This window comes from Apodemus sylvaticus, chromosome 1 (assembly GCF_947179515.1).
Source record: "Apodemus sylvaticus chromosome 1, mApoSyl1.1, whole genome shotgun sequence".
Taxonomy (NCBI): domain Eukaryota; kingdom Metazoa; phylum Chordata; class Mammalia; order Rodentia; family Muridae; genus Apodemus; species Apodemus sylvaticus.
In genome coordinates this window covers 80,100,329-80,126,295 of record NC_067472.1, presented here as the reverse complement: position 1 = coordinate 80,126,295, position 25,967 = coordinate 80,100,329, and the positions used below count along the sequence as shown (strand labels likewise).

The 25,967-nt window shown below is 45.8% G+C and overlaps 2 protein-coding genes across 3 annotated transcripts in view; one reads left to right on the top strand and one right to left on the bottom strand.

The window, feature by feature from the left end:
• The window catches only part of Gtf3c1 (general transcription factor IIIC subunit 1), a 70,294-nt gene extending 55,221 nt beyond the window's left edge, over positions 1-15,073 (bottom strand). The window contains 6 exon segments of the mRNA XM_052199703.1: positions 114-237; positions 3,389-3,485; positions 6,016-6,159; positions 6,397-6,573; positions 11,095-11,304; positions 14,788-15,073. Of these exon segments, the coding sequence (XP_052055663.1) occupies positions 114-237; positions 3,389-3,485; positions 6,016-6,159; positions 6,397-6,573; positions 11,095-11,304; positions 14,788-15,008 (973 nt within the window). The 5' untranslated portion in view covers positions 15,009-15,073.
• A 158-nt stretch (positions 15,074-15,231) lies between these two features.
• Katnip (katanin interacting protein) overlaps positions 15,232-25,967 on the top strand; it is a 182,082-nt gene continuing 171,346 nt past the window's right edge. For both annotated transcript variants that reach the window (XM_052199602.1, XM_052199577.1), the window contains exon 1: positions 15,232-15,297. In XM_052199602.1, coding sequence (XP_052055562.1) covers positions 15,291-15,297 — 7 coding nt within the window. In that variant the 5' untranslated portion in view covers positions 15,232-15,290. The remainder of the gene's footprint in view (positions 15,298-25,967) is intronic.

Below are 25,967 nucleotides of genomic sequence, written 5' to 3'. Positions count from 1 at the left end.
AGCACTGAGCAGTAAGGAACTGAACAGACTGTAATCTTCACACTCCAAAGCAGAATGTGACCAGAGAAAATGACAACAGGGAGAGCCAGTTGACCACAAGGCTCTGCTCTTACCTTTCTTGGTCTTACAGGGACCACACTCAGGGTGAATCTCCTGCAAGGGAAGGGACACCACTTTGGCCAGCCCAGCATTCAGCATGTACTGGTACAGACGTTTGAAGGTCCTTTCACACAGCCCCTGCAAAACACAAGCCCACAAGTACTGCTAAGTCAAGGCACTTGGGAATTCTGGCATTGCAGAAACACTAGTGTTCAGGATATCAATTACCAACTGACAATAACTGAAGAAATGCACAGGTATGAATGAGACTGCCAAGCTGCACCTGGGGATCTGAACAAAGTCTAGAGCAGTACAGAAATCTATGAATACAAAGGGCAAAGAGATGTGCTGCAGAGACCCTAGAACGAAAGACAGGGTAGGGGGAGCCTGGTGGGGGGCAGAGCTAAGTCCTCCAAAAGGCAGTGGAGAAAAACAAAACAACAAAACAAACAAAAGTAAAACAAGCAAACAAACAAAACCCCCGTCACCTAAGGAGTCAGAGAGACTGTTCAGTAGGTAAAGGTATTTGCCACCAAGCCAGAGGACCTGAGTTCTATCCCAAGATCCATGTAATAAATGAGAGAACCAACTTCAGCAAATTGTCATCTGCCGCAGCTTCTCAGGCACGAGCCAGGGAGAAGTGATCAAACAACTCTGTAGCTAGCAGGGCATGTGGTCCTCAGGGTGCTGGAGGTCTACGTTCCCTGGCAGACCCTTGAATAGCACAGGTGAAGGTCAGCCGCTGTCTGTCACACCTATGTCGCTCTTCTCTGATGCATGTTGACAACAAAGTTTTAAAATCTATACTGCACAAAATGTCCTGCCCCAAGTCAATCCACTACTAGCCTTTGTTGCCACCTGGCTGTACAACCCAAGGGCAAGCAGATATGAACTGGTGAAGAGAAGGTGCTCAATATTCAGCCTTGGGGACTGCTCGGCACCGTGGGGCAGAGACAGCCTATGAGCCTCCGCACACATCTGCAGCCCACTCACAGGAGCCAGTACTTTCACTGTTGGACTACAAAACATATGGTTATCCAAGAAATCCTGAGGAATCCCATCTGGCTCCTTCAAAAATGAAGGTTTGTACACGGTGCCTTTTGTTAATTTAGCTGAGTCTGTCAGCCAGAAAGAGCCTTTGGAAACCCATCCATCAAGTCCTACCCCAAGCATATGGTGTTGAGCTCTGGAACATCCAGAATGAGAGAAGATGATGTAGTCTTGCCTTCAGGGGACCCGCACATTCTGTTCAGCAGAGAGAACAGCAGGAGCCCCACTAAGGCCAGCACCCACTTCAGTTACAGGCTAGTTTAGTTACAGGCTCTCCTTTGAATCTATGGCCAGCTGCAGACTAGACATATCTAGAGAACACCCAGAAGACCTTCGTGCTCCATAAATCTCAGCCTCGGTTCAGAGTGCCCCTCATCACCCACACCCTGCCCTGGGTTCACAGAACACACAGCAGCCCAGCAAAAGTCCCAGACCCCAGCCTTCTCCCCCCAGCCTGCTGTCACACTCCAGTCTACCTGAGGGTCAGCCACTAAACAAACTAAAAGCCTGCATTGTATCTTCAGACCTTGTCAGTCCTCTTATATCTCAGCTGAGTCTTCACTCACCACTGTGTTACTTTCAGAAGACATCTCAAATTCAAGGCACAGTGGTGGCCTAGACCAGGATCCAGCCTATGCTCTCCTTCTCTTAGTGCCTCATGCCACCACTGGTTCTTCCTGGGCTTCTCCACACAGCCACTGATACAGGTACTACCCAAGGCTGAAGCTTCCAGACTCTAGTCTAAGCCAGGCCACCAAGACCCCCTCACTTCTATCACCTTCGCCCACTATCACCAGCATCACTGCTGGCTTCTAAGAGCCCTATCTCTTCTGTGAATTGCTTTGTCAGGCCTAAGTGGTCTAGGGCACATCTCCCACTATGCATTCATCCACTAGCCCTCCCAACAACAGGACCCTGTGACAGGACCACCTGCCACCCTCACCTACTTCTGCCACCTTGATCCAGTCTGACTGAAAACACTCACTGAGCCACGTGCTCAAAGATAACACTGTTCTGGAAAAGTGAGGCCACAGTGCTGACCTGAACTAGACCATCGCTTCCTATTCCTCAAGGAGGGGTAGAACAGTGTCACGATTCCTAGAGAATATACAGGAACAGGGGACACAGAGGCAGACACTGGCTTTCTTCAGTCTGTAGCAATGTTCCTAACTTCTGTTTAAAGTCTCCTGAAAGGTTTTTTTTCAACCTTCTTTTGACTTCCCATTTTTTGTTCAACTGAAACAGAAATACACTCCTATCTCAAACTGCAGGGTATCCGGGATGGCAAAGGCATTGATTCTTCTGCCAGTATCTTGGAGGTGACAGGAAGTTGAGGGACTCGATGGGGCTGGTCACTTCCAGCTGGTTGCCATCATGAGCACTGGTGGGGCCAGGCCTGCCTAAACTCTTAAATTTCTATCTGAAATCTCAAGGTGAAAAAACAAAACCACCAGGCTAGTTTACTGCTCCTCTGAGGCAGGGATGCAATGATTCTTACAAAAGGAAGAGGCCTGCCTGCACACAGTGAAATCAAAGACTAGCCCAGCACAGGTGACTCTTGATGACTGTCCTGACAGGTGTGACCAGAGACCTTCAGGGACTACTGACTGCCCAGATTCGGCCGTGCAGCCTCCAGCTCCATGGCTTAGCCTCCAGGGTGGTCTCTTCTCCATGTCTAACTCTGGCTGCTGGCTAACATTCCACTGAGAACTATCCTGGCAGCCAGGCAGTAGGGTCTCCATGAGCTTGCTTCCTCTCACACTCCCTCCCTCACAGCTGCTACTCCTGAGCCTGAGATGGAGCAGGTCAGTAATTGCTTTTTCCTCCCTGTTACTTCAGCATAAAACCACTGGGAGTAAAATTACAAGTTTCATGATGAAAAAAAATCTAAATGTCACATTTTTTATCATCCCACATGAACTCTGACAGTGGGTCTGAGAGCAAACCCCAGAGGGAATGAAGTCAGTCAAGGGCAAGAATTTCAATGAAAAACAGCATTTTCTCACTGTGAAGAAGAAAAGGCCAGGACTGGGGATATAGCTAAGTGGTAAAATGCTTAGTAGGCATGAGGTTTTAATGTTCGATTTCACTCTTAGCACTACAAAAATAAAAAAGAAAGGAAAAGGCCATTTGCTGGGCTCTGGATCAGGCGGCGAGTCTTCAGTGCACCCCCTTCCTCAGCTCTCTAGGTTACATGCAGTGTGCAGCTGCCCACCCAGGCCCTGCCTCAGGGACTTACCAGCTCCTCCCTCAGCTTGCCCAGAGTCTCGATCTGGTTGCTCCGTGTGCTCAGCATCATAGACAGCTTCTCCATGAGGATGTCATACTTGCTCCTCCTATAAGAAACACTGGCCAATCACCTATGGAGCCCAGCACTGAAGACCACCTGATCTTTAGAGATGACAATTCATTTTCTTTCTTTCTTTTTTTTTTATATGCATACATTGTAGCTGTCTTCAGACACACCAGAAGAGGACATCTGAATCCATTACAGATGGCTGTGAGCCACCACGTTTGAACTCAGGACCTTCAGAAGAGCAGTCAGTGCTCTTAACCACTGAACCATTTCTCCAGCCCCAACAATTCATTTTCAAAGTCATGGTAACAGTGTACAAACCAGACCGTAGGGCAGACACATCAATGCAACATTCTCTAATCTCCTCACCTTTTGATTGCACTTTAAAGGCTAGGGGTCTCTCAAGTTCTGCCTTAGGTAAAATTTGAACAGGAGTGGGGTCATGATGAAGGTTTTCCAAAACCCAGGTCCAGGACTCGAGGCTTTTGTATGTCTGCTGCATTCCCTTCACTCCACCAAGCCCTGGTGTGACTGACCTGACTGATGCCCACTTCCTTTGTAGCATGAAGCTTCCAAGGAAGCTAATACTCATGCAGCCTGTGTCTATGGAAGGGTGTGAGGCAGCTTGGCAGCTCCCTTCTTGTCCAAAAGGAAGAGAAAACACATGCATGGTACCCCCAGTTGAGGACAAGAACAAAGAAGAGATGGATACTGCACTAGGCCCTGGCACATGGGAAGCACTGTCATGACCACTTTACACAAGAAATAACAGTTTAGAGGTACAGGCACTCTGCCCAAGAAAGAGGCAAAGGTAAAACAGTGCCACTGACACACCCCCATGCTCTCTCCTACCACTCAGATACCACCCTATGCATTCTCTCCAAACCTTCTGCTATCTAGGCTCCTGGTAAGTCGCAGACAGGCCTCGGCTTGAGTGAGTCTTTTTGTTGCTGTTTTGGTTTTTGAGACAGTCTCACTCTGAATTCCAAGCTAATATCAAATTCAGGATCTTCGCACTTCAGCCTTTTAAGTACTGGGAGATAACAGGTATTTGCCACTATGCTAGGCCAGTCACAGTTTGGCAATATACTTACTTCACTGATGGATAATATGAGCCATTAAAATGTAAAACTTGTAAAACATGATTCTCTCCAAAACAACAGGCTGAGAAGAGGGTAGAGTTGGCAGGGTGCTGGAAGATGGATTAGGACTTGTGACATACATCCTGATAGTGTACAGGTGTGAAGGCATGCTGAATGACAGATGTGAGTAGACACATGAATTTTACTGGATGCCCAGTCTATAATCTGCACCCAGTATCCACCTTGTGTCAAGTCACATGCGCTGCAGTGAGTGTTAAAAACTGAAGTTACACTTACTCCGGAGTGCACACTTGCCTCTCTCTTTGAGGGTGCCTCTAGCTAGAGGGAAAGAGCAGGATTCTGACAATTAGCTAGAGGAGAATCAGTTATGGTCCAGGGATGTGTTTGTTTACCTGTTTTCCAAATGCCTCTTGGTACTGCCCACCTCTACCACAGAATACTGGTAACCAAACCTAAGTATTTGAAGCTTAGGCAGCTTAGGGCTGCTTTTCTAGGTCCTGTACCTGCTTGGTTATTACCCATACTGGCTTTCACTTTGCCTATAAAGACTAGGTAGGCAGCACAACCATTTCCCCTGTGCCCTTTCCAGGTTAATTACTCAATCCAACTGTAAAGAAGAGTGAGGAAAAAAACATGGCTGCTCACTTCCAGATTCTCTGGACCTTAGAAGGGAATGTGTGTGGTGGTTTGGATAGGTGACCCTTATAGACTCATTTGTTAAGGAGTGGCAATAGAAAGTATGCCTTGTTGGAATAGATGTAGCTTGGTTGGAGGAGGTGTATCATGGTGGAGGTGGCTTTCAGGTTTCATATATGCTCAAGTCTGGCCATTAAGTCTCCTTCTGCTGCCTGCAGATTAAGATGTACTACTCTTGGATCCTTCTCCAGGACAATGTCTACCTGCATACCACTGTTTTTCTGCCATGACAATAATAAACTAAACCTTTGAACTGTAAGTCAGCCCTCCAAAAATATTTTCCTTTATAAGAGTTGCTGTGGTCATGGTGCCTCTTCACAGTAATAGAAACCCTAAGATAAAGTGTTTATTCTCACCAGTGCTCTATACCAGTGGGACTATGATACCCAGCTAAAATGGCACCTTTCCATATTTTGATCATTTGTTAGAACCTCACTATGTGACCATATAGGATAATTATTAGGCTATATGATTGAAATACATTCAATCTGAGATTGACAAAATTCAAAACTTTGCCACTGTATCCAATCAAATTATGTTTACTTCAAATTTTCTCCACTCTTCAACAAAATGTTAATAGATCCTATGTTGGAAGGTATTTTTCCTTCCTTTCTGTATAATTGCTAGGCTTTTAAATGAGCAGATTATACTTTCATCAGAAACAAATATAAAATATCTCTAAGAAAAGCTTTAGCTTTTGGCCTTTGAGAAATCTTAAAAACACACATAGCTACAACAGAAAAAATAAATAATATTTTCTACCAGCCTCACCTGTCCACATGAAACCTGTTGAGGAGGAGGAGGATAGAGTGTTGCTGGGCTCCAGTAGGTAATCGGATCACATGTGACTGCATTGTAATGAGCCCATTCTTGTTCAAAATTTTCCTGTGATAATGAAGCTTCCCAGCATCAACCCTGCAGGAGAAGAGAATAGTTATTCCACCTTTTTACTGGTAGCTTTATCTTTACAACATGAATACAAGGCACATAGACTGTTTAGCACACTAGCTTTAAGAGAAAGAAAAGTCATGAGAGGCAATGGCCTGGAACAAAAACCCATGCCTTGGACAAGACACAGCAGCAGGCCCTTGCATTTAGAGTATAGTACAATGGCCATGTAAATTAAAGTGGAGACACTAGGCTAGCTCTTACTTGAAAGCGGTGGTGTGAAGGTCTCGCTGCAGCTCTCCTTGCCACCTGGATCGACCTAACCGCTCCAAAATGCAGTAGGAGAAATCAGGAAGCTTCAGATCAGGATCCCCCTCTAGGCCTATCAAGGCCCGGTATCTCATGTCCTGGGAAGCCACAATGATGAGCTTCTTACCCCACCTGCAAGTCACAATCGCATGCAGAATCAGTGCAACTGTAAGGAAACCAAAGCACAAGAAACCAGGGCCTTTTGTCATCTGCTTCTTCTGAGACACTCATTCACAGAACCTCAGTTCTGCTTCACAAGTTCAGAGTCAGAATGGCTGTGAGTTGGCAGATAAGGCCATGCTTGCTTCCTGGCTCAACATACTGAGATACATTCATTCTCCTTACCATCATAGACCTGAATGCCTATGTATATCTTTCAGTAATCTGCCTTCTATCTACAGGGGACTCCATCTTCACACAGCTCCATAGTTACTGTTGGCTGGGGTTCTCACGGACCTTTAGATAATTCCTGACTCAGAGTCAGATCACAGATCAGCTGTCAGAACTATATCAGGCCTTCCAGAAGATGCTAATCCCACCCCAACCATGCCCAGATTCTTCACAGTACTTAGTACTCTTAGCAACAGCCTTTGTAACATGTCTCTCTCCTTCAGTACAATCATTGGATGCAGGTTGTGACCCTGTTCACCTGGTGTGAGCACAGCAGAGAAACAAAGTAGGACAGAAGTTGGTATCAGGAAGAGGGCATTGTTGTGATGGACCTGACAATGAGGCTGCTATGCCTCAGACTGTTTTGAGGGAAAAGGGGAAGGATGTTGGAGCTGTGGGAAGAATAGCCACTGAGTGCTCTCAGTTTAATGAGCTGTTGTGGGAACCTGGAAGACAATGCTAATAGCAATCCAGCCAGTGGAGGCCTGGCTTGTGAAATTTCATAGGGAAGCCAAGATTACTGAGGTCATTCATATGATATTTTGGATTAGGAGACTGTGGAAGTAAAACCTTTGGTTTACCATGACAACAGATACTGGTTAACTGATGCTGAGAATAAGCTATGATTTTAAGTAAGAGACCAACATCATTCAGGCAAAATCTTTTGGGGAGTTCTTTTCAGAGCAAACACACAGAAGAAGCAGTCCAGAGAGGGCCAAAGTTGCACCCCAAGCTGGAAGCTGACTTCAATGTCTTCAACGTGGTATTGGTTTAGAAGGCATGAAGGAGTCATGGAGAGCAACTGAGGCTTTGCACTCACTGTGTGGCAGAGCTACAGTCTCCTTAAAAAGAGGCACAGAGAGGCCACTAGTGAAGTTGTAGCCTCAATTGCACTGGAATGCTGAGGACTTAGCTGGCACACATGACACACTCGAAATCTCTGAAAAGGAGGGGACTCCTGGTGATGGTACTGTCTCAAGCAGAGTACTTTAGGAGAAACAACTCAATTGGTAAAAGCTCTTGCTGCTCTCACAAAAGACCTGAGTTTTAAGTTCCAAGCACCCACCTACCTACCTGTAACTGCAGGGCATCTGATGTCCTCTTGGTCTCCACCATCACCAGCTTTGTGTGTGTGTATGTGTACACATGTACACACACTTTAAAGTTATTTTTTTTAAGAGTATGATTCCCTGTGCTGGGATATCTGGGTCCATAACATGTGTAATGTTTAATTTTTAACTTCAAGTGTCAATTTGACAGGGCTAATTAGTAGCTAGAACATTACTGAAGCACACCTTTTGAGTATGTCTGTGAGAGCTTTTCTAGGGGATTAACTAAGTGGAGAAGACTTGCCCTGAACAATGTGTGCTGTACCATCCCCCAAGCACCCTGAATAAGGATACAAGGAGAAAGCCAGCTGATCACCAGCACCCATCTGCCTCAGGATTTGTCAAGATGTGCACAGCCTCACAGTCGTGCAATGTAGTCCTGAACACAAGGCGCCAACTGTACCCCCTCAAACCATGAGCCAAAAAAAAAACCTTCCTAAATTGTTTTCTGCCAGGTCCTCTATCACAACAGTGAAAAACAGCAGCTAACACACCGTGTATCATTACACTGTGGCTAAACCTCACTGCTGCCTTGCTTACAGCTGTGTACTGAGCCTCTTTGTTCACATTCCGGCCCAGCCTCAGGGAGACCCAGCCCTCACTTGCTGGTTGGCTCCAAGTGACTGAGCTGGAGGACTGCCCTCTTCCGGATGAAAATGACACCAAGGATTTACAGAAGCCTAGCTTTTCATCCCTCTCCTCTGAAGCCACTTTGGCTCCTTTCTATTCTGCTGTTTCCTAACGTCTGGTCCTGAGGTCTCAGCAGCTTAAGTATTCTCTGCTTAGTCACAGTTTTCTGTGCTCCTACACCTACCAGATGATTTCATTTCTCCAAGCAAACAACAGGAAAGAGGTTGTCTTTGTAACATGTGTAGTACATCATGTGTCAAGTCTATACAGTCCATCCTTAAAGACTTAGACCTAAGCCTTTTCCTGCTGAAAATAGGCTTATTAAGAAAAACTACAAGAGGACAGCTGGGTAAATGACTACAAACACGGGAACAAGCTTGCTTCTGATTCAATCTCCTTTATTATCATCAGGCCAGCAGTTGTGTTAAGGACTGACTGCCATATTACCCTGGATGTTCCCAGTTTCATCTGCATTAAGACTGCCTAGCCGCTGGTCCCATGACTCCTGCTACTGTACATCTTTGGACTGTGACCATCATTTTGGTGATCAGATGCTGAGCAGAATATATGGTGCCAGGACAAATAAGTAAAAGATAATAATTTACCTTTAAAAAGCTCAAGGGAAAAGTTAAAAAAAAAAAAAAAAAAAGAACCAAAAAAACAAAACCAAACAAACAAAAAAAACCCGAACAACTGCCAGGCAGTGGTGGTGCACGCCTTTAATCCCAGCACTTGGGAGGCAGAGGCAGGCGGATTTCTGAGGCTAGCCTGGTCTACAGAGTGAGTTCCAGGACAGCCAGAGCTACACAGAGAAACCCTGTCTTGAAACAAAACAAAAACAAAAAACAAAAAAAACCAAAACAAAAACAAAAACAAAAACAACCACATCAGGGGATCTAACTCCAGAAGGAATAGCCCTAGGCACAAAGCTTTGGTAAAAGCATCTGTGGTCAGCAGTGGGAGCACACCAGTCTCAGAGACCTCTGGAGCCAGCAGGGAGGTGAGTGGGAGGGAGAAGGTCAAGAAAGCAGGCCCTGCCCATTGACAGGGCAGGCTTGCTCTAGAAGACCAGGGGAGGCATGGCTGGAGTGTGGTCCATGCCAGCAACCAGAAACCTAAGAGAGGCTCACAAGGTCAGCATGGCCGGAAACTCCCAATTTGATGCCTCAAGTTGAGTAGGCCAGCCTAACAGGGGAGAAGTAAACCACACGTTCTAACTCTGTCAAGCACCTGTGTGACCTGAGAAGTTCTGTGTGGAGCACAAAGAAGAGACTCTAATAGTAGGAAGCTGATGGTCTCCTGGTGAGGGAAGAATGCTGCCAACAAACATGTGAAGCGACTTTGGCACAATTCAATGGACTTGCTGCAAATGTCAGATTTTGGAGACCCAAATGCCCTTAACTGTTCACTGTGTCACAGTTTTCTCAGCAGAACACAGTAAAAACTGATGGTGCCTGGGCAGCCAAGACACTTGTGGAGGGTGCAGATGAAGCTGGGATGGGTGCTGGGGGAGGGTAGAGCATTCTAAGCACACAGAAGAGCACACACCTTTCCCTTCAGAAATAAGGGGGTCTGACAGGTTCCACCGGAAGTACAGGGAAAACAACAACTTGAGGGTGGCTAGGTGAGAGTTTGGCAGGCAGGGAAGAGAGCTTGGCAGACAGGGGCAAGGTCTCTGGGCCATAGTGAAGAGAACAGGTGGCAAATGAGAACAAGATCACTGGTGTGGAAAATGAGTGGCTGGTACCCAGCTTACCTGAAGGGAGCTGTGTCCTATGCTGCTTATAAGAACCAGTCTTTCATAAAGATAAACTGATTGGGTTTTTTAAGAGCTGCTGGAAATCCATGTTTCTAGATGCTAGCAATGAAGTAATCTCTAAAATAAATACAACTTCAGTCTGGGCAAACAAAGTTTGCCTGTGAGAGAAATGTGGCTAGTTCAAAACCCTGGCTTGTAAGCAACTCAAAGTCCATACATCCATCACATTTTCATCTTAGGAAACCTCTAATCATTATAGAAGGTAAAGGAGAGACCAGACCAATGTAGTAAAGAGACTTCTGCATTACTGGAGACAAATTTAGAAAGATAAGTCAACAGGACATGACTGACAACTGAGTGTAGACACCTCAGAGCGAGGCAGCCTAGAGAGACTCAAGTTCCTGACTTACACAGCCTGGTTCATGAGAATGCCTCTGACCAGGACAAAGAAATGAGAGGGAGAAGCAGGTTTGGGATGGAGGAAAAACGACTACCAGGTTTTATGAGGGGCTCATAACTGAAACACTACATGAGACATCTGGGAACAGCTAATACTTGACACGGTAGGAAAAACAGGGAATTCACGAAAAAGCTACGGAAGATCAGGAAGAAAAACAAAAATACAGGAAGCTCAGGGGCAATGCGCCGTATCATTAAGGGTTTGCTGACTGGGATCTTAAAAGTCAAAGTGTCAGACAGGAGTCAGAAGTCAAAGGGAGGGGAAGAGGGATACACAGAGAGCCTGGTGTCTCCTCCAAGAACTACCTGCTGAAGGCTTCGACCATTGTACAACGAGGCTGCAAACACTTGCTCCTGATGCTACTGGTGATGTCCTTTCTCTCCTTAAAGTAGCGGCAGGAGCCCTGGATGCCATCCTTATTCTCTAAGATCATATGAATGGGGTAGACATCCTCCAGAGTCACCGGGTCCCTCCTGGACTCCAAAATTCCAGTTTCCAAGTCAATTTCTTCATATCTAGGGAGGAAAACACATACATTAAAAACTCCAACTCAGCTTCAGAGATAATATGCACGTGACATCTTCTGTCAACTCCCTGCAGAGACTGGAGGGAAGAACAGGGGAGGTTACTCAGTCTTGTCTCTCACAAGTACAAGTGTTTCTTTTTCTTCTTAAGATAATTCTTAAGCTGGGCAGAGGTGGCACACACCTTTAATCCCAGCACTTGGGAGGCAGAGGCAGGAGGATTTCTGAGTTTGAGGCCTGCTTGGTCTACAGAGTGAGTTCCAGGACAGTCAGGGCTACACAGAGAAACTCTGTCTTGAAAAGAAAACTCTTTGAGCCTGGACTGTCCTTGAATTTTTGATGCTTCTGCATCAGCTTCCTCAGTACTACTATTACAAGCAGGCGCCACTTATGCCTGGCCTACAGTTAATCTTAACAAGCAGGTTTCTGCCATTCTTTGGAGACAGGGTCTCCTAGGCAAACTTGAGCTGGATACACAGCCAAGAATCATCCTGAAGCCTTGATCCTCCTGCTTCACCTTCCACATGCTGGAACCCACTGGGGTAATTCCACCATACCTGCTTTATACAATTCTAAGACTCAAATCCACTTAACTATACCTCCAGCCCAGGTTCTTATCTATCTCAGAGGAGAAAAGAAAAACAAAACAAAGCAAAACAAACACCTTTCTAGGATCCAAACACACCCAGAAACAGAGACTGGATCCACCTTGTTAGCCAGAGCCATTTGCTTTCCCTCCAGATCTAGTTCTGGTCTCTGGAGCACCAAGAATGTCCTCCTGACACCGTCTCTCTTTAGTCATCTCTCCAGTTCCCCTAGCCACTTTTATGGTTTTGATATTTGCCTGCATGCAAACAATTCTCACCGTTGAAGGCCCAGACTTGTGTTTTGTTTTGTGGTTGTGGGATGGAACTTGGAGCCTTGCCCACACTAACCAAGCCATAGATATCCCTAGCCCTTTGATTCCTCCTATTTCCCCACAAACAACAATTCAATGTCTTCTGCAATCTATCACACATCTCAAATTTCATGAGCTCAAAGAGGTCTGTTTCCCCACCTCCCATCAGGTCCCTGGAGCCAAGCACACAGGCTCAGCCGCCTCTTATCAGCTGGCATCTCTCAGCTTCCTTTTGTAAGCAGGTGAATCAAGGTAAGGTACTGTTTGCCTTTGGAGCCCCGCTAGCCAGCATCCTCTAGTGTAACTGAGGAGCCACATCTGTACTTCTAAACTTTTTAGAAGACTGTTGTCCTTTCTGTGAACTCTGTCCTGTATACCCTCAATTTCCCAGCACATACTGTGGCCTGCTCTCTCCTCCACCCACACTTTAATCTTGGTTGAAGGCGCAGTCTCCTCTATCCAGCCTTGAAATGTAGGTGTAGCTTCAGGAGGTGTCCAATCACAACACTCTCCTGGGGATGATGATCTCTTGATTACCAAGTGCCCAGAATGACTCACAAAGGTCTAACCCAGCCCCTCCCCCTGGCTGCTCTACCCACCAGGATTCTCCTTACTGAACAGAACCTCTGACACTCAAAGCAGACTGGAGATGCAGTTAGCACCTCCCCTAGACTCACCCACTGCTCTTCCTCCCACTTCTGTGAAGAGGATTAGTGTTCATTCAGGTTGTCTCAGCAGCAGACACCAAGTACGCAGACCTTCATTTCTATCTTTCAACACTCCATATCACCAGTCACCAAATTCTCTGTACTGTCTTCCTAACATGCCTTTTTACTTATTTTTTTAATGAATTAATTTGGTTTTTCAAGACAGAGGTTCTCTGTGCAGCCCTGGCTGTCCTGAAACTCAGTCTGTAGACCTGGCTGGCCTCAAGGTCCGAGAGGTTGCCTCTGCCCAAAGTCATGTGCTGCCACCACCATCAGATTTTTTTTAAAACATACATTCTCACCATCTAACTGGAGCTGATCTTGACTTCAGATCCTTCTGCTAGAGCCTGCCTTCAGGGAACAGAGGTATGCGCCACTAAGCCCGGCTACCTGGGACGTCTTGATGCTATGATTTCTTCATTCCCACCCCCACCATGATAAACCAGTACCTTTGTGATTGTGACTGGGTCTCTTAGCTTCACTGTCACCAATCTCACTCCCCCTTCAGAGACTTCCTTCTCTATAGTAAAGGGCAGCTTCATCCAATGGATTAGATAATCACAGGTTCTTTCTCAGACAAATTTAGTCAAGGGCAGAGTAAATCCTGGACCTAAATTTCCTGGATTCCTAGTTGACTGATGACCACTTCATCCCCCGAGCCTCATTTTCTCTTTAGAATACCTGCCTCTTCAGGGTGTTGTAAAACATTCTGAGCCAGGCAGTGAGGGTGCACGCCTGTAATCCCAGCACTTGGGAGGCAGAGGCAGGCGGATTTCTGAGTTCAAGGCCAGCCTGGTCTACAGAGTAAGTTCCAGGACAGCCACAGCTATACAGAGAAACCCTGTCTCGACAAAAAAAAAAAAAAGTTCTGCACTGTCTATGTCATACACTCACACTTCACAATAAGCACATGTAAGTGACAACAATCACTCCCCATTCTCTGTTTGCAAGCTGACACTTCAGGCACATGCAGTTCACTTCTCTGTTAAGCTCTCCTACTCGGTGTTGCCTGTTCAGATCTCTTTGCCAAGTGGCCACCTAGATCAAAACTTATCTGGCTCATTATTACCTCCTCTGACCTTCATAATATAGCTTAAGGGTTCTGACTTGCAGAGCATGGTGGGGCATGCCTGCAATCCAAGAGCTGGGGTGCAGAGGCAGGAGGGTTTGAAGTCACACTGGTCTGTATTGTCAGCCCTTTCTTAACAAAAACTTGAAAAGGGGTGGGCTGAAGGCAAGGGTGTTCTCAGTGGTAGAGCTCATGTCTAGAGCATGCAAGGAGCTGGATTCTATTCCCGGAGACGGACTGATAGGAGAAGGGAAAAGTGCACTTAGCAATACATGAGTCCTACTTGTCCCTTACCCTCTCGGTGGTCAGTTTCCTCCTCTATAAGAAGACAATAGTGTCTCACTCGGTGTCACGGAACTGATCTACTGAGTTCTGTCGCTTCCAGAACTGGGTCTTGGAACCCACTTATGGCAAGCGCCCAATACAGCTCGGCTACTCTTTCACTGCTATTTGGTGCTGTGCAGACCTCCAGTTAGTTGCCTTAGCCTTCAGAACGATCGCTCCCTAAAGGTCCCTGAAGGACCTCACCTGGTTCCACTTTTCAACCACTTTCCTACTCCCGTCCTATCATCCAACTTAAAGGAACTCGTTAGACTCACTCCCTCGACACACTGGGAAACAGTTCACCCAAAGCGGATGCCCCCTCCCCCAGCTCATCTACTCGGGCCTGCTAGGGCGCAGAGAGCTCAGGTTAGCTCGCCTCCCGCGCCCATCCCCCACGCCCCACGGTACCCGCTCTGCAACGCACCATCCCGCCCCTGTCCAGGCTCTCAGCCCCCGCCCCACCCCAGGTAGCTGACCGGTCCTGGAGCTGCAGGTCAGGTCGCTCTCGCGGCTCCTCGTAGAAACTGATGCCTGGGTGCGTGGCTAAGGCCCGCCACAGAAACTCCTGCGTGTAGGGTTCCAGAGGCAATGGGAAGGCGGGCGAGCGGGATTCCAGGCGGCTCCACAGCGCGGGCAGGCACAGGCCGTCGAGCCCCTCCAGGGCCACCTCGTCCAACAACGACTCGAGCGCGTCCATGGCCGCTTCAGTTAGCAGCGCCCGGGGCGCCTGCGCACCTTGCCGCCGAGGCCAGGGCCTAATGCGCCTGCGTACAGCGACCCAAGGCCTAGGGAAGGAGGGTCAGAAGCCGAGAGCTGAGGGGGGAGTCCCAGCGCTCCGCCGTGACGTCACGCTGCCCGGGGCGGGCTCAATGAACGGAGTTCTTTCTCCATTGGTCCGGAACTCCGTAGTAACCAGGGGAACTGCAAACAGTGTCAGGGCCGCTTCCGGTTCGGGAGGCCGGAACCGCCGCCTCTAGGGATGGACGGTTAGTGTCCGTGGGCCCCGCCGGGAGGTTGGGCGGCTGTCCCTCATCCCTCGGAGGTGTCTCGGGGTGGAATACCAAGCCACAGGGACCCCGGCCCAAGATGGTGTCCAGCTTGAGGGGAAGGTTCTGGCGGTGCGAGATGGAGACGACGGCTGGGAGTGGTTTTGTAGGAAGCCCTCTCAGACCTAGGGAGGGGGGCACGGGGAAGAGATTGGCGTTGGGGGGGGGGGGCATCAGGAGGATTGCAGGGGTCCTGGGATGGGCAATGGAAATGTGGAAGTAAGCGTGTCCTCTGGGAATACGTTTGTCAACTCCTGGCTTCAGGAGTGGAGAGAAACGGCTGGGAATACTTTTACGTGCTTCGGTATTGTTGATAACTCACGTGGACTGAGTACTGTTCGGTGCCAGGGTTTCTGTAGCTACTGACAAGTGCAAACGTTTCACAGCAGTCCTTTGGGATAGTTATTTTACAGGCGAGGGAGCTGAGGCTAAGAGAAGCCAAGCAACTTTGCCTGCCCAAAGTCAAATAGCTAATAAAGAGACAACAACGTGAGTACGACTTTCTGGACGTTGTGTCTGAAGTAGAATTATGGGAGTTTAAACTCTGAAGAGGGTTTTAGTAGCCTTTCATTCCAGAGCTTGCCAGTTGGCATGTATACATGGGCAAGTTTGGTGGGCTGGGACTGAAAACCGGTTGCCAATCTGTACAGAAGCACATCTGCTCAGATCTAGTTAAATGTTTTTAGAAGCAAGTCTCAAACTATGACTGCCAGTTGGTCGTAAGGCCAGAGGCAACCTGGTTAGACTCACTATGAGCACTCAGAAGCTCCCTGGGGAGAGCTATTCTGATTTCCAGCTTCTCAGATGGGAACACTGATGTCTGTGGAGACTGGAAGGGTCTGTGCCCCTTCCTTCTGCATTCCTGTAAAAGCCACTGGCTGCAGCATGGAAGAACATGTTACCATTGAATGTGTTACATATGCTTAAAGGATGCCTTTGTCCTTTGTACTTGAGGTACTATAAACTGTTTTATCATTTTGCCCTGTGGGAAAGTCCATGTGGTGCCGTTGTTGAGCAGTAGTTCTTAAATCTTCTAGGCCTTGGGCTCCTTTAAGCTTTTCCTTCAAAAGACCTTTAAGCAGTATAAGTATGTATTATATCTGTGATGTTGCCACATAAATACAAAATTTCAAAACATCAATTCACTTAGAACTAACATCAGGCCAGGAGTGGTGATGCATGTCTCTTTTCCCAGCACTCAGAAGATCTCTGTGAGTACCAGCATGGCCTCTTCTACAAAGTGAGTTCCAGGTCAACCAAAGCTAACCTACATAGTGAGGCCCTGTCTCTAAACAAACAAGAAACAGTCAACTTTTACTCCCAAACTTATATATTTTAAATGAAAATAACTGTGCATACCCCTCCTCCAAATAGAAAAAAAAAAGGTATAGCTTTATATTTCCTCCCTCCCTTTCTTTCCCTTCTTGATTTGTTTTGTTTTGGACAGGGTCTAATGTAGCTCAGTCTAGTTTCAAACTTGCTGTATAGACAAGGATGACATTCGTGCCTTAGCCTCCAGAGTGCTGGGATTACATGCAAATACTATCATGCCATTTAACTGGCTTTCTCCCTTTCTTTCCTTTTACTTTTTTAGTATTGGAGATTAAAGTCGTGATCTCTCTTGTCCTAGGCAACTGCCCCACAGCAGCTGTCCCACCCCTTTTAAGACAGTCTCAGTAAGTTGCTTGGGTTAGCTTTGAACTTTTGAACCTCTTGCTTCAGTCTCCTGATTAACTAAAATTATTGGCATGATAACTCTGCATGGCTTATTTTATATTTTCTCCAATCCCCATGTCTAGCTTAATAGGAAATATGTAAGCGAGATGCACATGGGAGCTGCATGCCTGTTACCCTAGCAAGTGGAGGCTGAGGCAGGATCATGATTTCAAGGTCAATTTGTCTATAGTGAGATCTTGTCTCAAAGAGCCAAAAGGAGGATGCTGAACTCCTCTGCTTTAGGATCCTAACTTCTACTAAGAATTGCACTTTTTTGGCAAATGAATTTGAGTAGATAGAGTCCAATGCATACATAAGTGGATGGGCAAATGAGTATCATTACCTCTTCAGATAGCTGTAGACACTTTGTAGTACATCAAAACTTAGCAAGTGACAGTTTCTAGAAGGTCAGTCATAATGTGGTTAGTGAACTTCGGACTCATATAATCAATTCCATTTGCCTGTCATGCCCTTTGATCTATGGGCTACTTTCCCCATATCCAATTTTATAGCTTCAGCTATTGGTCATTTGGAAAAAGCTGGCTCAATAACATGCAAATTCTCTAAGTGGTGACATTAGAAATTATCTAGTATCAAGGAAAGAAAGAAAAAAAAAAGAAAAGATTACTTAGGAGTTTCACACCTGTAATCCTGCCACTTGGAAGCCAGAGGTTTGAGGCCATCCTGGGTTACAGAGTAAGACTTTATCTCAAAAAACCCAGAATAATGAGTCATATTATTAGGGTCATCATCTTTCTGTTTTGTAAGAAAGAGATTAAGCCCCTGGAAACCACTAAAGCAATGGAAGCACATTGTTACTTACCTTCCATTAAAAACTGGTTTTATCTTTGGCAACAAATAGTTGTTTCCCTGGTGACAGGCTCATTCCATTTGTGTCTGAGAAAATATCTCCCAAATCTCCAAATCTAAAGAATCAATTTGTGTCTTGTTTATCAAAGTAAAAATGATATTTTCTACAAAATACTATTAGTTCATCTGGTAACTTTTATCATTTCCTGGTGCTTCTGGGATGAACTGTTGTTCTTGTAACAATTTCTTGATGTATACTTCCATTTTTTCACATGAAATATTAAAATGATACATTTGGGCTGAGAGTTTAGAAAATAACTATTTACTGTTTTTGAGACAGAGTCTCATTATGTAGCTCTGGCTGTCTTGGAAGCTTACTGTGTAGACCAACCTGACCTTGAACTCACAGAGATATACCTGCTTTTACTTCTTAAATGCTGGGATTAAAAGTGTGTACAACTCCACCTGGCTAATCAGTGAAGATTATTCTGCATTTGTTTCCTTGTGTCACAAAGTACATATCAGTAAGGAAACAGCCATTTATACTATTTCAAACTATGGCCTAGATTCCTGCTAAAAGCATCTTTGCTTATTTTTGTTTTGCCCTATCAGTCAGAATGCAACACAGAAGTTGCAGTGTTATGGTGAAAATCACTTTGTCTTCCTAAACCCCTCCATTGCCCAGGATCTGTGTACACACTTTGAGATGAATTGTTACAGGATGTTTTGAGACGTGACTTGGTCACTTCTGCTCCCTCAGCATCTCTGTACTCCTAGAGCATGATTATAGCCACAGAGGAGTCTGTGCATTTTAAGCTAGGTTGCATGAGGAATGCTTTACTCTAGGAAGGTATTTGCCCTAAGATTAGACTTAACCTTAAGAAATCCTATTTTCCAATCAATTTTTAATTTGTTTAAATGTGTAAGGGCCTGGCATGCTTGTGGGGGCTACCATGAAGGTCAGGGATCCAAGCCATGGCTAGCCCGAAACTCACTATAGACCAAGTTAGCTTCAAACTTAAAGAGAACTTGCCTGGCTCTGCCTCCCTAGTATTACTGTCTGGAATTTTTACACCTAATCTTTATAGACTTGTGTATGATCTGTTGTTGAAGAGCAGCATGCTGTAAGTGAATTATGATTCTAGCCAACTAGGTAAGTCAGTGGCCTGATTAGAAAAACATTTGCTTCCTGAACACATAGTTTAAATGTCTAACAAGGCTCCCGAAGCTGGGCTGTGCTTTAGTCTGCAGTTTACTCTGCCTGCGTTTATCTGGCCTGTGGGTTTGGCTGAGGCTGTCCTGTTTTGTTAGTTTGGGTGATGCTCCTAGATTTGGTCTAAGTAGCTCTTGATTGCCATTTCAACTGTGCCATCTCTGAGTCTGTTTTCCTGTCAATGAGATGCATATGATGGTGAAATATTTCTAGACCAGGTGTGGGGATGCACACTATAATTCCAGCACTTGAGATGGGAGAATCGAGTTCAAGCCTAGGCTAATAGTGCCCTACCACCCATCCCCACCTTCCGCCTCTGTCTCATACAAGGAAAACCAAGTATTCGTAGTGGTAGCTGATGGGATCGGTGGCTGCAGATGGACAGACTACTTGCAAACCGTTGAAGAGAACAGGCATTCTCTCTTCCACTTTTCCTTCCCCTTCTCTTTCTCCCTCTCTCCCTAAGACTAGGTCTCCTGCAGCCCATTCCGACCTGGAATCCTTTGTAAGGAAGGATGACCTTGAACTCCTGATCCACCAGCAGTCTCCAACACAGAATAATCTTTGTAACTAGTGTACTCTATGTTCAGAAGAAATTTTTTTCCCTGTTTTGATTTTGTTTGTTTTTTTAATGCTCATGAAGGTAAATGGCCTTCCAAGCATCCTCTGCCTATGAAACTGTTCGCCTTTGTATTAAAGTCAAAAGGAAAAAAACAATTGTTCTCAGTCTTTGGGGGACATGATAATTAGAGAAAAGCTAACCACACCAGTGCCATTAGAAAAGATTTTAAAGTTGGTTCATTTGTCTTTGCTGCCCTGGAAGCAAATATCCAACATTTCCCTTGTTGATACCAATCGTTTGCTTAGCAAACCTTTTTAAAGATTAATAATGTCAAGTTGAAATTTTGCCTAGCTTGTCTAGTTGATCCCAAAAGGCAGAGCAGGTGGTGATGAGCCAGGAAAACACTTGTCAGTCACCAGGGCAGGAGTTCGGGTCTTGTACGGGTACATGCCTGGCTCCTAGAAATGTTTCTGTTTTTCTTGTTACTTAAACCAAGCATGAGATAACCAGAAGATTGGTCTTCAGCTGGCAAAATAAATATGTGCCTTCTGTGCCACGTGTCTGCTCTCGTCTTTGCTTCCTCCTTTCCTCAGGTGCCTTTTCTCTTATATGCCAGGATTTACTCCACCCTATCACATTAGCTTCTAGGAACTTGGCAAGTGTGCTCTGCTTGTTTTTATGGCATTTATGGTAGGGATTCAACATCAGTGTGTTTGTGCAGCAGGATTTAGAGATGGCAAAATCAGTAAATCTGAATTCCAGTGAGGGGTATGTGGGGATTCATTTACAGTCACTCTCTGGATAGTGTCTCCCATGGCATAACGTCTCTTATGGCATATGGCTGGCTTTGAATTTACTATGCAGTGAGGATGACTTTGAACTCCTGATCCTCCAGCCTCAGTTCTCCAGGTTGAGGTACATTGTTCTTAGCTTTGTTCCCAATTCAGATATCCCCCACCCCGACCCCAGGGGCACAGGATGCTGCCTGCTCAGTGCAAAAGGGAGATTAAAAACAAGCAGAACAGATAGAATCTTTTCTGTAAAAGTGACTTTTAAAAAGGATGTTGCTTTAAAAAAAATTGTGTGTGTGTGAGAGAGAGAGAGAGAGACATAGCACTCATGTGGAGTCAGGAAAACTGAGGGGGTGGTTCTTTCTTACCATGAAAAATAAAAAGTCAGGTCGTCAGGCTTGACAACGAGTGCTTTACCCACTGAGCCACCTTACTGGACTAATGCTCAGTCTTAAATGGAGGTGTAAGGGTAAAGAAATGGCTCAATGGCTAAAAGCATTTGTTGCTCTTCCAGAGAGTTTGGTTCCCAGCACCTGTGTTAGATGGAATCCCCTCCCATAACTCTAGTTCCAGAGATCTAGCACTATTTTATGGCTTCTGCCAGCACCTACAGATACATGGCACACACAGACATATATGTAAATAAAAAAATAAAAAGGAATGCAGCAAATCAGCTGGTAAACGTCTTTTAAGAGTCTAGGTTTAATTCCCCAAACCCACATAAAATACTGGGCATTTTGGTGTGTTCATAATACTGGGGACATGGATACAGGCAGATCCCTGGGGCTTGATGCCCAGCCAGCCTAACATACTCAGTGAGCCCCACCAGGGAGATATCCTGTCTGAAAAGAAAGGTGGGTGGGGCTGGTGAGATGGCTCAACAAAAGACACCTGCTGCCAAGCCTGGCAACCTGAGTCTGATCTTTAGGGCCCACTTGGTAGAAGAAGGGAATTTACTGTAGCAAGTTGTTCTTTGCTCTCCATGTATAAACACACAGATATATACACAAAAGAAATAGAAATGTGGTTTAAAGAAAAAGATGGACAGCACCTGAGGAATGACTCTTGAGATTGACCTCTGACCTGCAGATACAGGTGCACACACATGCACCCACACATGCAAAAAAGCACATACAAGAAGTAGCAGGTGAAGTCTGCATATCAAAGGCTGCAGAATAACATTGTGGAGTCAATCATCCCACAGGCATGCTTATTTGGCTTATAATGTTTTTAAATACTTGCACTATTTGTCAGCATTGAAAATAGGGAGATTTCTCATCAACAACTTATTGGAGTGTTTTGAATATCAAGAGGCTGATGATACTGGGCTGGGATTCTGCATGGGAATTACTCTCTCAAGCAGAGGTAATTGACCCTGAGAGGGAGTTGTCTTTTCCAGTGCCACCCAGTGACCTCATGTCTCTCACTTTCTTGAGACCCCAGCATCTGTGGTCACAGTCCTTCTATCCTATGGCTGTGAACACCTTCGAAGATCCCTTTGGAGTGTTGCATTTATATTATACTATAAATAGAACCTGAAAAAGGTAAGAAGTTTCTGCCCTGCTGAACTCACAGGCTGTGAAAAAACTAGACGAATGATGTCAATTCGCCATGGGAGTCTAGGAGAGAGCAAAGACCATCTTTTCCCAAAGCATTTTGCCCCACTGCTTGCTTTTGTAAATAAAGTTTTATTGGAATACAACTATGCCCAATCCTATCCATATCATGTATGACTGCTCTATCATGATGCAATGGCAGGTTGACTGGTTTTAGCAGAGAATATATTGTCTATGGAGCCAAAATAACTTACTGTCTGGCCCTGAGCCAGTTTGCCAACTGCTGCCATAGAGGATCCAATCTGATTTAATTCCTAGATGGCTCAATATGTCACTGTGATTGTGCTCATCTTATATCAAACTAGAAGGCTGTAGAACAGTGAGTGGCTTAGCAAATTGTCTGTGCTGTGGAATGTCACCAGCTTCTCCACCATGAAGCTGGGAAGAAGAGTTCATGCGTAAGTTTCCACTGTGGAGCTAGCTAGATAGCTCAGCCTACCTAGCTTTGGACTCCCAGGGTGTGGCCCTGTGACTGTGCCTCTGTTCTCAAGTAGGAGAGAGTTGTAGAAGAGGAACAAGGAGCTAAGTCTAAGTACTTTAAGAATGAGGAGATAAACTGGGCAGTGGTGGCGCACGCCTGTAATCCCAGCACTCTGGAAGGCAGAGGCAAGTGGATTTCTGAGTTTGAGGCCAGCCTGGTCTACAGAGTGAGTTCCAGGACAGCCAGGGCTACACAGAGAAACCCTGTCTGGAAATTAAAAAAAAAAAAAAAAGATTGAGGAGATAATGAGTGCCAGGTAAGCAGAGTGGCATGCACAGTCTTAGCACACGGCTGAGGCAGGAGAGTTTTGAGTTTCTGACCAATCTGGGCTACATAGTCATATACACCTCAAAAAGCAAAACAAAAAGTATGAACTCCCAGTGACCTGTTGGAATTTGAAAAGCCTGACCCATGTAGCCACAAGTGATCTATGGATGTGTTACCTTATTTGGAGAATTTCTTTAGCCCCAACTGCCCAGAGGTTTACACTGGTGTATTGGGCTCAGAGCTATATTTTCTTATTCAAAATTGATTCCACATGAATCAGTAGATGTTCTGTTCTCATGCTGAAGGGTTTGGATACACCAAGCCTGCCTCATTACTCAGGCTCAGTCTTCTAGTGATAAACAGTGGTATTTAGGGTTTGTTGCTGTGAAGAGACACCATGACCACAGATGGCAATGACAACTCTTATAAAGGACAGCATTTAATTGGGGCTGGCTTAGAGTTTCAGGCTCAGTCCATTATTGTCATGGCGGGAAGCATGGCAGCATGCAAGCAGATATGGTGCTGAAGAAGGAGCTGAAGAGTTCTACATCTTAATCCGAAGGTAGCAAGGAGAGATTGTTCTGCACCCAGCGTAGCTTGAACACAGGAGACCTCTAAGCTTGCCCCCACACTTCCTCCAACAAGACCACACCTGCTCCAACAATGTCACACCTAATACTGTCATTTCCTATGGCCAAGCATTCAAACAGGAGTATATGAGGGCTGTACCTATTCAAACTACATGTGGCTACCCCCTTAACTTTGTATATGTGCTGATGGAGCAGCTGTAACAGAAACCTTGGCCATGCAGACCTCACAGTTTGTGACCCCTGCCTGGAATCCTCTGAGCACTAAGACCTTCTGGCTGGTGGCAGCAGCATTCAAGAGCACACGGCTTATGACACATGTAGGCCTTCACTGTAAGCACCGAAGATTTCTCTTGAGCCACCCCAGGCATCTGTCCACTCTGGAGCAAGTCACATTCTTTCCCAGATTTCTGCCTTGCCTGTGCTGCATTCCTAGCCAGCTGCACCCTAAGTCACTCCCACTGTGGTGATAGCCCTGGCATGCAGAATTACCTCTTTCTGTCCAGGAGGCTTCCCACCAAGCTGTAGCAAGACTGTTATCATGCCTTATTCTTGGTGGAAGTGGAGACCCACTTTGATGGTATATGCTGAGGCCTGGCAAACATGTTTTCTGGATTAACAATGTAATTGGGGAGAGAGACTGGAAGAAATTTAATGGCTCTATTCCAGAGTTCCATTTTGGGGGTCTTGAATTGTCTTGGTGCTTAGAGGATTCCAGGTAGGGGTCACAAATTGTGAGGTCTACATAACCAAGTTTTCTGTTATAGCTCCTCCTTCAGTGCCTTGTGACTCCCAAGCCTGCTCTACATACTCAAGGATAGTCATTTTTGTGAAGACCTGCTTGCTAGTTTCACAGAGCATGTGATTTCCTCGGTATATAAAACAGAGCAGCGGAACATGCTGTTGCTGAGCTTGGCATGGTGGTGCACATCTATAATTCCAGTGTAGAAGATGGAAACAGAAGGATTAAGAGTTCAAGGTTAGCCTGGGCTGCATGAGAACCTGTCTAAAAAAAATAACAAAACGCCAGGCGGTGGTGGTGCACACCTTTAAACCCAGCACTCTGGGAGGCAGAGACAGGTGGATGTCTGAGTTCCAGGCCAGCCTGGTCTACAGAGTGTGTTCCAGGACAGCCAGGGCTATACAGAGAAACCCTGTCTCGGGGGAAAAAAAATCCAAAAAACCAAATACAAAAACAAAACAACAATAACAACAAAACCCCAAGAATTACCCTCCCTAACACACAAAACCCATACTAACAATATCTCCCTATTACAGTATTTATAAGAATTGTACTTATATATGTGCAAAGCCCAAGGCAAAGTCTAGCATGTGAAGTACATGTTAGCTTCATCAATAATGATTTTGCTCTCTTGATCAATTGTTCTGACATGTGAGCCTTTGCTTTTCTGAAACTTTGCTGGAGGGACCAACCCACTAGACTTTGGACTTGACCACAGCTGTAGGGAGACAACCAGGAACGGGAGGAGTAGGAACAGGAGTCCCTTGTACCATCTGGCAGCTTCTGCTCTGGGCTCCTGGTAACTTTGCCAGGCAGGATGACAGGCCTTGCACCTCCAAATCTTTCAGTTTTCACAAGAGTACAGAACTTGAAATTTTAAGATGTGATATCTCCTAAGTTTTAACTATTGGCTGAAAAGATAATATATTAAAAAAAAAAAAAAACTGTGGAGACTAGACGAACATCTGTGCCTAGATTCAGCTGCTGAGAGATTCTTGGATCTAGCCTGATCAGTGTTATTTATCAGCTATGGAGGCTTACTTATAGTTCAGGAGATCTGAGAGTCTAATACTGGTGACTTCAGGGATAGGGAAGTACCCAACCTGTTTCAGCCTGCCACCACCCCCTTTTTCTTCAGTGTATATATAGATATAGATATATGAACTCTTCCTCTGCATCTTTTGTTTTAAGCCTGCAAAAGCAAGCTATAAAAACCCATAAAAGAGGGTCAAGCCTCACCTCCCTCTGTGGGTGTTCCACGTCCCCCATCATGTTTCTAATGTGGAGGAAATACGACTGAGCATATGAATTGGACTGGGATATATGTACAAATACTGACTTTTAAAAAAAAATTAGTTAGCTCCTCCTTCCCACAGTGCCTGTGTGTGCTCCATTTGTAGCTATCGAAAGGGATGCTGGGCATTCGAAAGTGCTCAGCAGAATCAGCTGTGGTAGTACACAACTGCAGCCTCAGATGTGTGGGGGCCTGAGGCAGGAGGATTTTGGATTCAAGCCCAGATGGGCTTCACAAAGAGACCTCATTTCCAAAGTCTAAATCAAATCAAAACGTAGTTCCCTGAAAAGGTGTGTCTGGCAGGCAGGCAGCAGGCAGGCAGGCAGGCAAGCAGGCAAGCAGGCAGGCAGCAGGCAGGCAGGCAGGCAGCAGGCAGGCAGGCAGCAGGCAGGCAGGCAGGCAGCAGGCAGCAGGGAGGCAGGCAGGCAGGCACCTTTTCATCAGGATTCTTTAGATGCTCACGCACTTTTCAAGGCAGCTGAAGAGGTCATTTGGGAGTCACCTTGTCTTGTGTGGCAAACCCAGAGATGA